We start from the raw sequence: 18,107 nt of genomic DNA on the forward strand, positions 1-18,107 counted from the left end.
GTCGACAAGGATAGTGTCGATGACACTATATGTGAAAAGTACGACATTAGCAAGGAGAAATGGGCCCAATTTTGTCAGATCCACAAAGACCCATCGTGGGAGGTAACTAATTTGTGATTTTCATTGTTTTCAACTTTAAATTCACTTATTATAATACATTGTAATAATCAGTTTCATTGATGTTGAATTTTTGCAGGATGTGTGAAAAAAGGCACAGGCCATCCAGAAGCAAAACACTGTCCCTCACGTGTTGTCTCGTGGGGGTTATGAATATTTAGAAAACAAGTTGATGGATGAGAAGAGAAAGAAAAAACTAGAGGAAGCTGCTCAATTCGGAAGCACCGACACCGTGATTGATCCTTCATCTCCCATCAGACGACACGTGAAGTGAAAGATGGCCCGCACCAAGAAAACTTGCCAGATGACGTCTGAGGCAGCAAAGGAAATTGCTAAGATTGTAAGTCACTTTCAATTAATAATTGTAATTATTTATGTTTATTGTGTGATTGAGTAAACCAATAAATGTGTTCTTTACAAGGTTTGTTGGAGGAGCAGGCCTCACAGGGTTCATTTTTCACCCATGGACGTCAAGAGGTACTGACTGCTGCCATTAAGTGACTAGAACACCTTGGTCGTGTGCGTGCTACTAGAGCCGGTGTCACGATCAAGCAATACTTTGGACCAACTCCCAGGACCTCCCGCACGTCTTCCTCTATGGCTCCTGAAGACCTAGAGCAGATGACACAACAAATTAGGGACTAGCTGGAGGAGTTGATCATAGAAAAAGTGACTCGATAGCTAATGTTATCCTTCAGCCAGATGCAGTCCTAGTTTCAGTCGCAGATGCAATTACAGGGACTCACACTGCCTCCTGAGCCTGAGGTTGGTGCTTCAGCTGCTCGTGTCAACACAAAAGAGAGTTGTGTTGATCCCTCAGGGAACGATCCAGACACGAGTGACTCAGACAAATGCGGGTTGTACATCGAAGAAAATCCTCCCCGCCTGGTTTCCCTAGGAAGACTTTATGAGGGATCCACAATCGTTCACAACATTCCTTTTCTGCATGATCAAGTTAAGGATGGTGTTGAGGAGGTTAGAGATGCAGATACTCCCATTCTTGTACCCATTGAAGAGGTTAAGGTAATAGGGCCTGCACTTAACACCTTCCTTGCTTGGCCGACACATCTTGTCAAGCGTTTATCAGAACAGGTATTTCAGTGTCATTAAATGCTTCTTTTTTCAATTAAAGTGTTCACTGTAATTAAATTATGTTAATTAACTATGTTGGATAAATAAGGAGCTGGGGGACCTGTGAAACTTGCAGATAGGCCGAATCATGATGTCGATGATTCCTTATATCTGATGACATTGACCATCCCACAGCTTTTTCTGAAGCCATTGCAGGTTATGTGGGATGCTACCGTGTTTGGGGTGTTTAATGACTACTTCCCATTGTACATAAAGCTTGAAGATCTGTCTGAAATAGCACACAGTGGTCAATGTCTCAGCATCTCTGTTATACAATTGTGGATTCTATAAGTCAATTTACACTATTGTTTATTACCTAACTTATTATTTTAAATTCATACATAATTTACTTTATGTTAACAACAATAGGCATATGACTGAGACAAGTATGCGAGCGGGGAATACCAATGTGTATGGATTCCTCGAGCCACAATCCATCCAGAGATCTGGCCAATCACAATTTGAATTAAAAAGTTACATTAAGAACTGAATGCAGAATTCAAAACGGGATGTGTACCAAGGAGCCTACCTGAATGGGTAAGTTAAACTAAACAAATGAATTTAAATAATGTATAATGCTATAATAACCTATATTGGTCTCCACTGCAGTGAACATTGGTAAATGGTTGTCATTTTGCCTAAAGAAAATGTTGTCACCTAGTTTTGTTCGTTGCATAATAGGCCAGGCAACTACCTTAAAGGAATAATTAACAGGTTAGTATTGTTTTTCAATACATTTGCATTAGCATTAGTCAGGAACATCAATATTTTAATTGTACAATAAGCATCCATGTTTGTATTCAACAGTGCTTTGAAAGGACTTGACGATACTTCACAAAGTAAATCCAAGGCTGCTGCTAGGTGGATTGTTCTTAAAGTAAGTCATTTAAACAATGCTTCAAGTTATATTTTACTACTATGTAGACTAATTTGTAGTTAACGTTGAATATCTAAATTTCATAATGTATTTAGTGTAATAGACAAAAAGGAAGCACTGAGTGTGGGTATTACGTCATACACTGGATGTCAACTATAATCTTAGGAACTTTCAAGAATAATTGGGAAATGGTAATTGTTTAATTCAAACAATTTTCATTTGGTTATGATTGATATTATATTATTAACTTATGTTTTATTATATCATGCAGTATTTCAATGATGCTAGACCATGGGAACCAGAGAGATTGAAGGCGCTTTGCATCCAGTGGACAAAGTTTTATTTGAAAGTTAAAAATGAAACCTAGGATGTTTAGGCAATTTTGTAATTGTAGTTTACTTTACATTTTTTACAATTCATGTCTCCTTAACATTAAATATTTTTTAATTCATAGTAATTAATAAATTTGTCATGGAATTTCTGGTAAAAACTGTTTCAAAACAGAATGAAATTATATGTTGTGTGGTCTGCTTTTAAAATTTGCAGGTTAATTTTGGGGTTATTGAAAAAATAGACAGCATATTAAAAAAATTCCTAAAAAAAACATCGGTTTTTTCCAAAAACCGATGTTAACTTCAACTAACAAAATCGGTTTTTTAAAAAATTGATGTTGTTTTATTAGCAACAACATCGATTTTTATTAAAACTGATGTTGATATGAAGATATATAACTTTTTTTTATAATTCTTATTATATAACATTGGTTATTTATATATAACCAATGTTGTAATTTTAACATTGGTTTCCAAAAATCGATGTTAACGATAATACTTTCAACGTCGGTACTTTCAACATCAGTTAATAACCGATGTTGAAAGTCATTAATAACCGATATTAAAAGCTTATTTTGTAGTAGTTTACTTTTTAAATTTTTTAATTTTGAGTTTAATTTTGTTTTCTAAAGTTTAAAAAAATACTTCAATTTTTTCTCATGTTTTTATTAAATCATTTATCATATGACATTGTCAAGCTCATGCTCCAAATTAGTCTTGCAATTGTTCTTCAATATATTTATCATAAATGCATTTCAATATGTTGGCGGTCTTAGATTCTTACTTCATAGGTTAGTTTTGTAAATAACTAGTCACTAACCCGATGCACAAGTCGCTCCACTATTTTTTTTTTGTTAGTATTGAAATTATACGTAGATTAAAAAGTAGATAATGTAAAAAAAAGTATGAAACAACAACAACAACAACGCCTTATCCCACTAGGTGGAGTCGGCTACATGGATCAACTTCTGCCATAATGTTCTATCAAGTACCATACTTCTATCCAAATCATTAAGTTCGAGATCCTTCTTGATAACCTCTCTTATAGTCTTTTTGGGTCTTCCTCTGCCTCGAATTGTTTGCCTCCTCTCCATCTGGTCTACTCTCCTCACTACAGAGTCTACCGGTCTTCTCTCTACATGCCCAAACCACCTAAGTCTATTTTCCACCATCTTCTCTACAATAGGCGCTACTCCAACCCTCTCTCTAATAGCTCCGTTTCTAATTTTATCTTGTCGAGTCCTACCACACATCCACCGCAACATCCTCATCTCCGCTACACCTACTTTAGTCTCATGTTGGCTCTTGACCGCCTAACATTTTGTTTCGTACAAAATCGCCGGTCTTACCGCAGTCCGATAAAACTTTCCCTTTAGCTTGATCGGTACCTTTGCATCACATAACACCCCCGATGCTTTTCTCCATTTCATCCATCCTGCTTGAATGCGATGATTCACATCCCCTTCAATTTCTCCATCATCCTGTATTACAGACCCAAGATATTTAAACCGTGTGACTTGAGGGATAATACGGTCTCCTATTTTCACCTCTGAGTTAGATACCCTCCTACTTTTGTTGAACTTACATTCCATATACTCCGATTTGCTTCTGCTTAGGCGAAAGCCATGTGTTTCTAGAGCTCGTCTCCAAGTTTCCAACCTCTCATTCAACTCCTCCCTCGACTCTCCAAGGAGGACTATGTCATCTACAAAAAGCATGCATCTCGGCGCTATCTCTTGGATTTGTTCCGTGAGGACATCCAGAATTAAGGTAAAAAGGTAGGGGCTAAGGGTTGACCCTGAAAACTTTGTCGAATCTCTATGACATGAAAAGTATGAAAATTGTAAAAAAATATATTTCAAAATACATTTTTGTGAATAAAAGATGTTAGATCATCTACATTAATAAAAAAGGACATTTCCAATTCTAATATGATTCACATAACACGTGACTATTATGCTTACGCGGTACGTCCTTTCCCATATATATCTGTTGATGTTTTATCCTTTTTATGTTTTTAAAATTCCCATTTTGGGCATATTTAATCGACATGTCAGCAATCTAGGGTAAAGTAGTCATATTATAACGATCTGCCTTGTCGCTACGATATCACCACACTAAGCCTCAAAAATTTCAATTTTTAAATGAAAACTCCGTTAATTTGCTCTTGAAAAAAATGAAAATAAATTTTTTGCAATATACATTCACCAAACAATACACAATTACTTAAATGAATATATATATATATATATATATATATATATATATATATATATATATATATATATATATAGTAACTCAGTACACATCATTCACATAATGGAAAGTAAACTAGTTCATACATATAATTAAATCTATGATTCACATCCTCAATTCAAAAAAGAATTATGGAACCAGCTATGGAAGAGTTGATTAACAAAATCCAACTCTCTCCCAAAATAATTCCAACGTCATCACGTCTGCTTGGCGGCTCCACAAAAGAATCTCACTTCACGTACTCTACTATTGTCATACTACTCCCACGAACAAAGGTTAGCGATCATCGCAGGTACATACAAAAATTACAAGGGTGAGTTTATTATAAAAGAAATTAATACAAAAATCAAATAACCATAATTAGTAAGAAAACATTAACAAATACCATAAGCATACACAAACATCCATTAGTCCAACATACACTCAACAAGTAGTCATCATCCATCCATAATTTCAATCAATCATGCTCAGTATGATGCATGCACCTGATCTCAACTCTCAAATGCAATGTGGTACCATTCATCAAGGAAATAGCCTAAGCGTGTCCACATGACACTCTCACTTAGGAAAACTAGGCAGTAAGTGTCAAGGTCACCCTATCGTTCACAGGTAAGTCCCCATGGTGATCAGCCTGAGTCTTAAGGGAGTTCCAAACCAAGTGACATGCACTCAAGTACAAGTATTCCCCCTCATGAGAAACTACAAGTACTTACTGACAAAGTTTATAGTATTTTCATGCAATATGAAGTATGAAACATGGGCACCATCAATGCACTGACGGTGGATAATTAAAGATTCTAAGTCATCTCCCTCCAAAGATGTTCAAAACTCTTTAATCACTCTATTTCCCCCACCAGGGATATCCAACATGGTCACTGCACACCCCATGTACATACACATCACACATCATTATAATGACATTTTCAACATCAACAACATCTCATCTTAATGTCATTATCAACATTAACATCATCTCATCTCAATGTCATTCTCAACATCAATATCATCTCATCTTAATGTCATTCTCAATATCAACATCATCTCAACTCAATGGCATTATCAACATCATCTCATAACAACATAATCATCAATAACAACATCATCTCATATCAACATTATCTTAAACATCAACATTGTCTCGTATCAATTATGATCAATATCATCTTCAATATCAACATTATCATAAACATCAATGTCACCTCATATCAATTAATATCATCAATAACAATATCATTAGTAAATCACATTCCGCATATACACACATATATAGTTCATGTCTGAGATTCACACTCCCCTGGTCTTCAGACAACACAAGTCTAATAAAAACAATAATGTCATTTATCAATAACAAGCATATCGAATCTCATTAATAAAAAACATTGTTTTTTCTTGAAAACCAGCATGCAACAAGGACAAACATACATCCCCATAGTTAGGTTCCCTAACCCCAACTATGGTATTAAAATCTGTAAATTATAATAAACTCCCCTCACCTATTGTGAGTTCTCCGTCAATTCCTTTTTGCGTCGCTCAGAGACCTCTCTCATTCATGTTTTTCAGTCCAAACACATGGTTCTATATACCAAATTGAAGGAAATTTAGTATAGATTTAAAAAAACAAGGTTAACTACAACATTCAGGGTCAATTACCCCTATCAAAACATAAAGAGCTAAGGGGTGTTTCAGATTCTACTAAAAGGAGACTTCATTTTGAAATTCTGATCACGCCAATGTGATTGGGGTTCAATGAAGGTCACAAAAATAACATCAATTTTATAAAAATATAATTTTTATAACATCTCATTTTCAAGGGTTTTTCAAAGGAAGTGTAAAAATACCCTATTACAGTACCCAAAATACAAGAGACACTGAAAGAAACTCAAATTAACTAAGAGAAAGGCTTAGAAGTCAAGATTACTTCAGAGAAGCTACGAAAAAAAGAATCGAGGGATTTTTCTCCACCAAATCCATGAGGTGGATTTTGAGGATTTCGCTCCGATTAAAACGTTCCTCTTGGTGTGGTGGTTTGGCAGCAAGCAACAACGGCTCGTGGTGACTACCGGTGGTCGTGGGTGGTGGTGGAGGAGTTTCTAGGGTGGTTTGGACGGAGTTTTGAGAGAGACAAGCGTGAAATCATGTTTTTCACGCTGAAAAACATATTTATAATCTGTATATCTTGCTTAGTGAGCTCGTCTCGCTAATCGGGAGTCCACTTTTGGCACTAAGCACGACTTTTCGCGCTTAGCACAATTCCTCTCAGGGTTGGGATTTAAACTTAGCGTGTTTCTCGCGCTAAGAGAGAGGTCAAATTTGTTATTTTAAAAATCTCAACGATTAAACCGTGGGGATATGTCTTCTCCAGTCAAAATTTGAAGATGATCCAACGGTTAACGAATCCAGGATCACGATTTTACAAGAATAGGTTTAGGTAGAATTTGAAATCTCATAATTTCAACTTAGGTCAATAAAATTCCACATAACTCAACATCCACATCAAACAAATCACACATGACCAATTCACACCATACCTAAACTCATTCGAGTCAATCATGTAATCAAATAGCACGATAAATACAATTAAACATCGATTTTTAATTAACGATATATCACAGTGTTACATATATAATTGGATGAACAATTTAATAATTTAAAAGATGAATGAAAATGACTTATAAACTTTATTAATTTCACCCTCTACAGCTATAATTAAATAGATGAATAACATGTGCACAAATTATATTGTTATTTAATAACAACAATCATATATGATAGATTTATTATAATTATTTTATAAGTTATATTGAAAAAAAATTACAATTGATTAATGATACAAAATCTTTTACAGAAATAAAATTTTTGAATTAACTTTAGTATAATATTATTTATACTTGTAAAACTAATGTAGCTATTAATATGTTTATTTTCTGGATTTGGATAAGCATGTTATCCCGTGGTATTAAGATGTCCCATGGTATTAGAAGGTTCCAACAAACTATACTCTTTAAAATATTTATATATTATTTTAAAATGTCTTATAAAATTTGATAAATGATAAATATGTGAACAAATTATATATTAATTTAAATACAAAATTATCATGTATGATAAATTTATTAAATTTTTAAACTGAAAAAATTTATGAATGAGTAATGATACAAAAACTTTGACATAAATTAAACTTTATAATTAACTTTAATATAAAATATCTTATACTTTTAAAACTGTTGTAGCTATTATTATATTTAAATTAATTATTTTTTATAATAATTGTTTAATAAGTTAAACTATTAAAAATTTATGATTTATCAATGATACAAAAACTTTTACATAAATCAAATTTTTGAATTGTCTTTAAGTTTGGATAAGGATGTCTTCCCGTGTTACTAGAATGTTCCATGATTTTAGAAGGTTATAGGAATTTATATACTTTTAAAACTAGTGTAATCATTATTATATTTGATATCTTGGTTTGGATAAGGATGTCATCATGTGATTACAGTAGGTTCCGTTGTATTAGAATGTTTCAGAAAACTATATTATTTTATATATTTATATACTCTTTTAAAATTATTTTTTATAATAATTGTTTAATAAGTTAAACGGTCAAAAATTTATGATTGATTAATGATACAATTTTTTTTACATAAATCAAACTTTTGAATTGTTTTTAAGTTTCGATAAGGATCTCATCCCATATTATTAGAATGTCCCGTGAAACTATATTATTTAACACCTAATATAATATTTTTAAATGTATATTAATCATCTTTATTTTATCTTATTATACCAATCTTTTATAATGGTATCCTTCCTTTATTAATTTCTATTAAAAAATCATAACAGGAATGTGTTGTGAACACGGTGCTTGGACACGTGATCTCTGCACTTCCAGTATTACTTGGGGTATAACATGGAAGGAATCAAGCATATGCACTTCCAGTATTACACGTGATCTACACTTTCACTTTTTTTTTGGTAGAAAAAGGTAAGAAGATCAAAAAATAAAAAAGAACAAAAAAAAAACCAAAAAAGTTAGCACGTGTCAACAAATCAAGTGAGGTAAAAAATACTCCTTTACATTAGATATACTAATAACATATCTAACAACAATAACCTAAAAAAAGTTAAATATGTATTTTATTGTTTATAAAATTTTAAAATATGAATAACGATTGATATCATCGTAGCTAGATAGACAGTATTATTTTATAGAATATATTATATATTTCAATCATATTAATTCTGGTTCTAATTAAATTAGTGATTCATGTTGGAATTTTCTATTTCAATAATTAATGTGAGCTAATATTATAAATCAATTATATTAGTTATTTATCATTAGTGGGTTTTATTTTATGTGATCAAATTAAGTGAGCCCGTTAGACAACTAAATCAGAGGATATGGACTGAGCAGATGTCAGTGTTGGTCCATTAAGGGATAATGTGAGCCCTGTTAGGTTAATACGCTATAAGAAGGTTAGGTTATGGTCTCCAATATACCGAGCCGCCACATATAGTTTCTCTTCTCCTTTAAGAGTTACGTAGGTCCTATTAAGAAATAAAGAGGTTTCAGTTAAGGAAGAATCATGTAACCATCGGTTATCTACGGATTCAGATTCCGCTACGTTTGTTTCATAAATCATTATGGATCCAGGTATTCCTAAAACTCTTCTTGGTTTCCGGGTGATTATTGGTATTTTATAAGGATCCCCTAAAATTCCAATAAGTGGTATTAGAGCCGTCGTTATTGTTAAATTATTGGGATTTAAAGTTATTAGATTATAATTATACCTGGATTGCTTTGGTTATATGAACCTAATTTTTGTTGGAACAACACATATTAATTGTTGGTAAATTGGATATATGATTTTGGTCTTTCCTACCATCCAGGAAAGGCTAATGTAGTAGCCGACGCGCTAAGCCAGAAGTCCTTACATGTTGCGACTATGATGAGTTTGGAGCAGAGATTGATAGAGGAATTTCGAGATCTGAATCTAGCAATCGAGATGCGACCCAAGAGCTTATTTGTGGGAGCATTGCAGATCACCAATGAATTCGTAGATCACATACGCGAGGCTCAAGAGGATGACCCGTTTCTGCAAGGTAAAATGTTAGATGCAATGGGAGATAAGTGTCGCAACCTACCCTTCGGCGGGAGGGCGACGCGTGACTCGCGGGATGCGTGTTCCACGAAAGGAATACGCGCGGAGTCGCCACCAACGTTTATTCGAGGAAAACGTCGGAAAAACCGGAAAAGACGCGATCTACGAACTTTTAAGTTGAAAGGTTCGGGAGTTGTATTTACGCACGTGGAAGGTATTAGCACCCCACACGTCCGTCCCAAGGGACGGCAGCCTTTAATCGAATGTGCAAACATGACTTTGATTTTTTATGTTCCCTTTTTATGTTTCTATATCCTTTATACCCTTTTTATATTTTTTTCTTTTTTGTGGTCGACAAGGGTGTTTCCCTTTGCTCCTACGTATTCCTCAATTTGTGATGAGGAAATCAGACCTACGTAGTTCTTTCGGAACAAAGTGTTTGGTTAAGTTGTTTTTGTCTTTTTTGCAAAATATGTTTTTATTGAACAAAAGGTCATTTAAGGTGTTGAACCATTAAACGGTCTTTTGATTTTGAAAGGTGAGAAACGTTAAGGCGTTGGACCATTAACGATCTCTTGTTTTTGAAAGGAGAGAAACGTTAAGGCATTGGACCATTAACGATCTCTTGGGGTGGTCGACAAAAGCGGGGCTTTTGCTCCTACGTATCCTCAATGAGGAACTCAGACCTACGTAGTTCTTGCAAAAGCGGTAAAGTTACATGTTGATTTTATGCTTTTGAACGGTCCATGTTAACCGATAAAAGCAAAGAGGACCGTTTAAGGCGTTAGACCTTAAAACGGTTTTTAGTGATTTTCGGACAAAACTTGATTTGTGAGTCTATTTTAGTCTTAGTTTCACTTTGGTTATTAATCAATTCATTCAAGGAAACTTCCAAAGAAAAACGTCCGATTGATTTTTTTAATTTATTTTATTCAAAGATATTTTGATTATTTTATTATTATTTTTCAAGATATTTTGATTATTTTATTATTATTTTACTTTTTTTGGTTTAACCGAGGTTATAGCGTGAACGATCGGTTAGATTTCATTTTAAAAGTGATTAAATGAGATTACAACACAAATGATCGGTTGAAATTCATTTTATCATTATTTAGATGAGAAAACGGCTTAAATAAACGGTAAAAGCGCGTTAAAGACGGAAGAAAAGAAATCGAAAATAAAGATGAAAGCTTAAAAAAACAAGAAATGAATTGAAAGTCTCGGATTCGAAAACTTACCCGTTGAAGAACGAAGAACGGATGAAGAACGATGAAGAACGGACGAAAACCTTCACGGATTTGCTTACGGAAACATCTCGGAAGCGTTACGGAAGCACCTCGGCTTGGATTTTCTTCACGGAAACAATTTTTTTCACCCAAAACAGCTGAAATACATAGCCAGGGGGCTGAGGGATCCTTAGAACAGCCCCCTTCAGCCTTTTTATAGGAAAAAAGGGGAGGAGGTTGCCGCCCAGCTCGCCCAGGCGACCTTAGCTCGCCCAGGCGAGCTGGGTTGCTTCCTCTAGAAGCAACCCAGCTTCAAAAAACGTTCTGGAAGGCCCAATTCAAAATTTCGAAATTGCTATTTGCACCCCCCCAATTTTGATAAGTTCACCCCCCTCTTTCGTAATTTACGGAAAAGTTACGGAAGCCTTACGGAAGCATATAGGACTTGATTTTCTTCTTTTTTTCTCTTCCGTCTCACCCGTATTAAGTTAATTATGCTTATTTAGAGTTATGGGAATTTTACGGAAGCATTACGGGTGTCCCGGAAGCCCCGGAATCCCATTTTTCAACAAAACGGGGGGTGTGGTGGCCATCTAGCTCGCCCAGGCGAGCTAGGTGACTTCAACCTTAAGCAAGAAATTGCCCAGAAACCTCTAGAAGGGCCCAGATTCGAAAATTACTGTTTGCACCCCCCATTTTACTAAATACACCCCCCTTTGGCTTTTTTTGGTGATTCTTTTTTCGTAAACTTACGGAAACTTACGAATTTCGTAACGATACTTGTTTTCTTTCCGTAATGTTACGGAACCTTGCGGATTACATAATCATCCCCTTTTTGACTTACAGAATGTTACGGAACCTCACTTAATTATGCAACGATGCTTCCATTTGATTTCCGGTGTGTCACGGAAACTTACGGATTGTGCATCAATATTTTTTTTGGTTTTTCGGCATGTCCTGGAATTTCACAAATTGCCTAATGATGGGTGCCAAGTACCTCGAAGCGGTCAAGCAAAGGTTGCATGCCATCAAACAATGGTCCCGGACGAAATTAGGGTATGACAATAAGGATGTGGAATTTAAGAAGGACACAACCGGGTTAATTAGATTCAAGGGGAGGATATGTGTACCGCCATTAGATGATTTGAAAGTTAAGATCTTGGAAGAAGCACATAAAAGCCGTCTTAGTTTCCATCCAGGAATGACTAAGATGTACCAAGATTTGAAGAGAAGTTTTTGGTGGCATGGCATGAAGAAAGATGTAGCTGAATATGTAGCAAGATGTTTGACATGTCAAAAGGCTAAGGCTGAACACCAGCGACCATCAGGAGAATTAAAGCCACTAGAAATTCCAGAATGGAAATGGGAGAGCATATCTATGGATTTTGATCTAGTTTACCCAAGACTAGTCGTGGACACGATTCTGTGTGGGTCATAGTAGATCGACTCACCAAATCTGCTCATTTTATTCTGGTGAATATGAAGTATAAAATGGACAAGTTAGTAGAGTTGTATATCAAAGAAGTAATAAGGTTGCATGGAATTCCTTCCAGTATTGTATCAGACAGAGACCCGAGGTTTACCTCGCGATTTTGGACAAGTCTACATGAAGCATTGGGGACAAAGCTGAAGCTCAGTTCAGCTTATCATCCTCAGACAGATGGTCAGACTGAATGAACCATTCAGACTCTAGAAGATCTACTCCGGGCGTGTATTATAGAGCAACAAGGCAGTTGGATGGAATGTTTGCCATTGATTGAATTTACTTACAACAACAGCTACCAAGCCAGCATTGGTATGGCTCCTTTTGAAGCTCTATATGGGCAAAAGTGCAAAACTCCTCTTTGTTGGTACGATGATGGAGAAGCAGTACTCCTTGGGCCTGAAATGCTACAACAAATTACCGAACAAGTGAAGATGATTCGAGAGAAAATAAAAGCATCTCAGGATAGGCAGAAGAACTATTATGAAAAAAGGAGGAAGCCATTAGATTTTCAAGAAGGAGAACACGTGTTTTTGAAGGTTTCTCCTGTAACCGGAGTCGGAAGAGCTCTCAAATCTAGGAAGTTGACGCCCAAGTATCTAGGTCCGTATCAAATTTTGAAGAAGGTTGGGCCTGTAGCTTATCAAATCACTTTACCTCCGAGTTTATCGAATTTGCACCCTATGTTTCATGTCTCTCAATTGAGACGATACAACCCGGATCCATCACATGTACTCGCATTGGATGAAGTACAAGTGAAGGATAACCTCACCTACAAAGCACAACCTCAGAAGATTACTGATCGAAGAATGAAGTCGCTGAGAGGAAAGGAGATCGCGTTGGTGAAAGTGCAGTGGGGACCCGACAAGGGTGATTCAACCTGGGAGTTAGAGGATAGGGCGAGAGAATTGTACCCAAGTTTGTTCATAGAGTAGTTAATTTCGGGGACGAAATTCCTTAAAGGGTGGGAGTATTGTGACATCCTGGAAATTTCTACCCGGAATTTTGTAAACGATATATTTTAAATGATTATATATATATGTATTATTCAGTGTATATATGTATATACTCCTGGTAGAAGTATGTACATTGGGGGAAAGATACGCGGGTTAGGCTGATTAACGAAGAGTAATCCATAACTGGACAGTTATAGATTAATTCTCAATTAATTAGTCTAAAAATTATCGTTCTGCGTGCAACTTAAAATTTAACAAAACCAACCTCTGAACCACGCTCAGGGTTTCATTCTGAGCGTTTTGATATATATATTGCTTACTTTCGAAAACGGGCCCCGACGGGTGCAGAGAAACGCGAGGGATTGGAACCAAAGAAATGACATGCAAACCGAGGCAGGATTTTAGCATTCAAAAGGTCAAATTTTTTTCTCTTCTTGTGGCTGAGTATGAAGTCACATCAAGAGAAAAAGTGGGCCCTTTTTGTTCCACTCAAAATGGGACAAGTGGCAAGTGCTTTATGAAAAAAAAATAAGAAAAAGAAAATCATTTTTTCTTAAAAAGCCACGTTCTCTCTCTCTTCACTCAGCAGAAAAATTCAGAAGCTCTTCTCCTCACTCCCACGTTGCTTTTCTCTTCTTCTTCCTCTCCATTGAAGCCTCCATTAAAGCTCCAAACTTTGCTCACCATTTCTACTCCAAATTGCAAAAGGAAGCCATTTTCGGAGTCGTGAAGCGCACGTCTACGTTGTGGGACTTCAGATTTCAGGTTTGGGTAGACTTCTTCTCACATGAATTTCATGGGTATTGGGTTTTTGGGAGATATGATGGGTAGTTCTACTAGGTTTATGCCTTATGGTAGTTATTTGTGAAGGAATTTGTTGAAAGCATGCTAAACTTGACATGTTTGATGTGAGCCAAATTTACCCATTCTGTTTTAGGGTTTTATGATGATGCTTTGTGATGTTTGTGTGCTGAAATTGTTGATAGAAAACTAGTAGAGATGAGGGGGAAAGTTAATTTAGGGTTAAATGTGAGAATGACAATGTTGTAGGTAGAAAAGTGTGAGATTTTGAGGGTTTGAAAAGCTAAATTTGGGGTTAGTGTAAATTGGAGTCTAAAGTGAGTTGATTTTGGTTTAGAATGTCAATTAGGACTTGTAGGTAAGCTTGGACAGAGCAAATGAGAAAAATGAGTGACAAAGGTGAAAGCAAGAGCCATTTCTAGGGTAAATTGGGTGTTGAGGGGTCAAATTTTGAATCGGTGGAGTTTTCGTCGTAAAACCAGTTTGAGCTAGTTTAAAGTAATGTTATAGACTTGTTTGAGATGAGAGTTTACTCCAAAATTACCCCATTCTCATTTTCACTTCTCAAACCTTGAAAATCCACTAAATTGAGGGGTTTTAGATACCTAGATTTTGAATTGCCTTGGTCTGAAGCTTGTTTTTGGTTTAGATATGATTTATACATGATTTAGGACTTGTAGGATCCAATTTGAGAAAAATTGGAGGTGGGTAAGATGGATTTCGAAATCTGCCAAATTGTGCAGCAAAAAGCTGTCAAATTTTGTGCAACAAAATTTTGTTCATGTGCAAAAAATGCTTGTGCATTGCTGGTTATGGAAAAGGTAGTACATAGTGGGTTTTGTACATTTTCTAGCAGATCCCAACGGTCAAATTGTAGACTTATGTACTAGGAACCTCCAGTAAAATTTTCAAGTCGATCCAACGGTTAACGAATCGGAACGAAGAGAATGTTACTGGGGTATTTGAGTAAGGAAAGTTGTAATATGTGAAGGTGTTTTGGGCAGAGTTTTCTGCCTCTGCCCTATTTTCTGGGTTTAGGGTAGTTCATGATAGTTGGAATTGGATTGCTGGGATATTACGGAAGCTTGGAGGGGTTGATGGGGACCCGGTGCTGAGAGGAATGAGGATAAGGGTTATGTAGGAGTACGTGAGCTCAGTTGAAGGTGGGCAACTGGGGATGGTGGGTTCATGTTTGATTTGAGGATGTGGGAGAGTTGATTTGCACCATCGCCCGATCGCCACCTAGTACCACATATGACGGGTGCCCCATAATCCAACAAGCTTGATGTGAGAAAGCGTGGAAGAGTCAGTCTTCCTACTTTTGTTTGTTTACCACAGAGTGGTACCTGGAGATATGTCGCGGGGGTCAGGAGACCTTGGGGACATCAGGTGGGGTGCTATTGCCCAAAACTAGGCTTGACCAATCCTGACCCAACCCGGGCATAGTCAGTCAGTGAGAACCTGTGATGTACCTAAACAGGCGAGCTCCTGACAGTCAATCAATAAAAGAACAAAGACCACAAAGCAAGGAGGCTTGTGTGGTGGCTGGCCAGCTATGGATCTTGAGTGATATCTGGAATTTGGCCTCTGATAATTGATTACCAAGGGTGTGTAATCGATTACAAGGATTAAAAATGGAGATAGGAAGTTAAGATGGCCTCTGTTAATCGATTACCAAGGGGTGTAATCGATTACAAGGCTTATAAATGAAGACAAGATGTTGAGGTGGCCTCTGGTAATCGATTACCAATGCTGTGTAATCGATTACACAGAGTAATAGGGCACTAGTAATCGATTACCAGTTATGTGTAATCGATTACACAGTGTAAATTACAGGTTTCCATGTGCTGAAGCTGTGTAACTCAAGTTTGGGCACTGGTAATCGATTACATACTTTGGTAATCGATTACCAGAGAAGAAAACCCTTGAGACATACCTTTTAACTACATTTAGCGGTTATGGGACACATTGTATTGTTACCTGTAGTTAGATTTCTCGTGAAAGAGTCTACCCCCTTTCTTTTATTTCTTGTAGATCGCGATGGCAGCGCAATTAATCCATGATCGCGTGGTGATGGAGTGCCTAGAGGGAGTTTGGGAGACCCTCGAAGGTAACGAGAGGTGCCAATTCCGTGGCACGATTCGACTCACTGCTACTTCATTGGTACATCCAGAGGAACCCGCACACATGTGAATAATGAAATGCTTGAAGACAATCATTATTTGACTACAGTAATCATCATATAAGTTTTCCATGTGAGCAATGGAGTGTCCAAAGACAACCTTTGTTTGACAGGACTTATCACCAATGTTTGATCAATGCGTTGAGAGTACCATTTGTAGTTAGTCTTTTTCAATCCAAAGATTGAGGATTTATGGTGCGCTAGGCATCTTGTTTGGGTCTTGAAATTTACCATAAAGATTATTTTTGCATTGTATGTGTCATACCCTAATTTTGTCCGGGGACCATCTGTTTGTTGGGATGCGACCCTTGCTTGACCACTTTGAGGTACTTGACACCAATCGTTAGGCAATCCGTGAAGTTCCACGACATGTCAGGAGTTGAAAAGAAGTGTTAATGCGCAATCCATAAAGTTCCGTAACATTCCGAAAGCCAAAGAAGGGATGATTGCATAATCCATAAGGTTTTGTGACATTATGGAAAGAAAACAAGTATCGTTACGTAATTCGTAAAGTTCCATAACGTTACTGAAAAAGAGTCAGCAAAAAAGGGCAGAGGGGTGTATTTAGTAAACATGGGGTACAAATAGCAATCAGGCCCACTTGGGCCTTCCAGGATCTTGCAACAGAAGGCGGTGCCTTTTGGTGGAACAACCTAGCTCGCCTGGGCGAGCTGGGTGGCAACCACCTCCCTCTTTTCCCCTATAAATTGGGGAAGGAGGCCAGAACAAAAATGTTCAACCCTCCTGGTATCTGAGAATCACTTAAAATTAGTGAGAAAAATTGTTTCCGTGAAGAAAATCCAAGTCGAGGTGCTTCCGTAACGCTTCCGAGACGATTCCATGGGCGATTTCGCGAAGGTTTTCCACCGTTCTTCATCGTTCTTCGTTCGTTCTTCGGTCTTCAACCGGTAAGTTCCCAAATCGAACTTTTCAATTCATTCTATGTGCCCTTAGTGGTCCCCACTTGTTTTGCGTGCTTTTATTTTTATTTCATTTACTTTCCGTACCCCCTTTTTGACGTGCTTTAGTCATTTATTTAAGTTGTTTTCTCGCCTAATCAAAAATAAAAATAATTTTCCACCGTTCATTTGAAATGTAACATCTTTTAATTTCTGGTAAAATGAAATCTGATCGTTCTGTTATGCCGTAACCACGTTTAAAACCGAAAAGAGGAAAAAAATAATATAATAATAAAAAATATCTTACAGATAGCAAAAGTGTGCGGATGACTATAATTTGTCTCCACATGTCATCGAGTACGATCGCCTCTGGATGACAAAAGGACGCAAAATGACCATAATTTGTCTTTGCGTGCCATCGGACACAATCGAGCCTAGATGGAAAGGCGCAGAATGACCATAATTTGTCTATGCGTGCCATTGGACACAATCGCCTCTGGATGGCGAAAAGGTGTGCAGAATGACCATAATTTGTCTCCGCATGTCATCGGGCTCGCTGCCTCTGGATGACAAAAGGCGCAGAATGACCATAATTTGTCTCTGCGTGCCATCGGACACGATTGTGTCTGAATGGCAAAAAGGTGAGCGGAATGACCATAATTTGTCTCCGCATGTCATCGGGCTCGCCGCCTCTGGATGACAAAAGGCACATAATGACCATAATTTGTCTCTGTGTGCCATCGGA

General features: G+C 36.7%; 1 protein-coding gene across 1 annotated transcript; it reads left to right on the forward strand.

The window, feature by feature from the left end:
* The first annotated feature begins 12,928 nt into the window (after positions 1 to 12,928).
* Positions 12,929 to 15,422, forward strand: LOC100797822 (uncharacterized). Its single transcript, XM_003541018.2, has 2 exons — positions 12,929 to 13,442; positions 15,286 to 15,422. Exons 1-2 carry the CDS (start codon positions 12,929 to 12,931, stop codon positions 15,420 to 15,422), a joined length of 651 nt encoding a protein of 216 aa, XP_003541066.2.
* The last annotated feature ends 2,685 nt before the right edge of the window (positions 15,423 to 18,107 follow it).

This window comes from Glycine max, chromosome 12 (genome assembly GCF_000004515.6).
Source record: "Glycine max cultivar Williams 82 chromosome 12, Glycine_max_v4.0, whole genome shotgun sequence".
Classification (NCBI taxonomy): domain Eukaryota; kingdom Viridiplantae; phylum Streptophyta; class Magnoliopsida; order Fabales; family Fabaceae; genus Glycine; species Glycine max.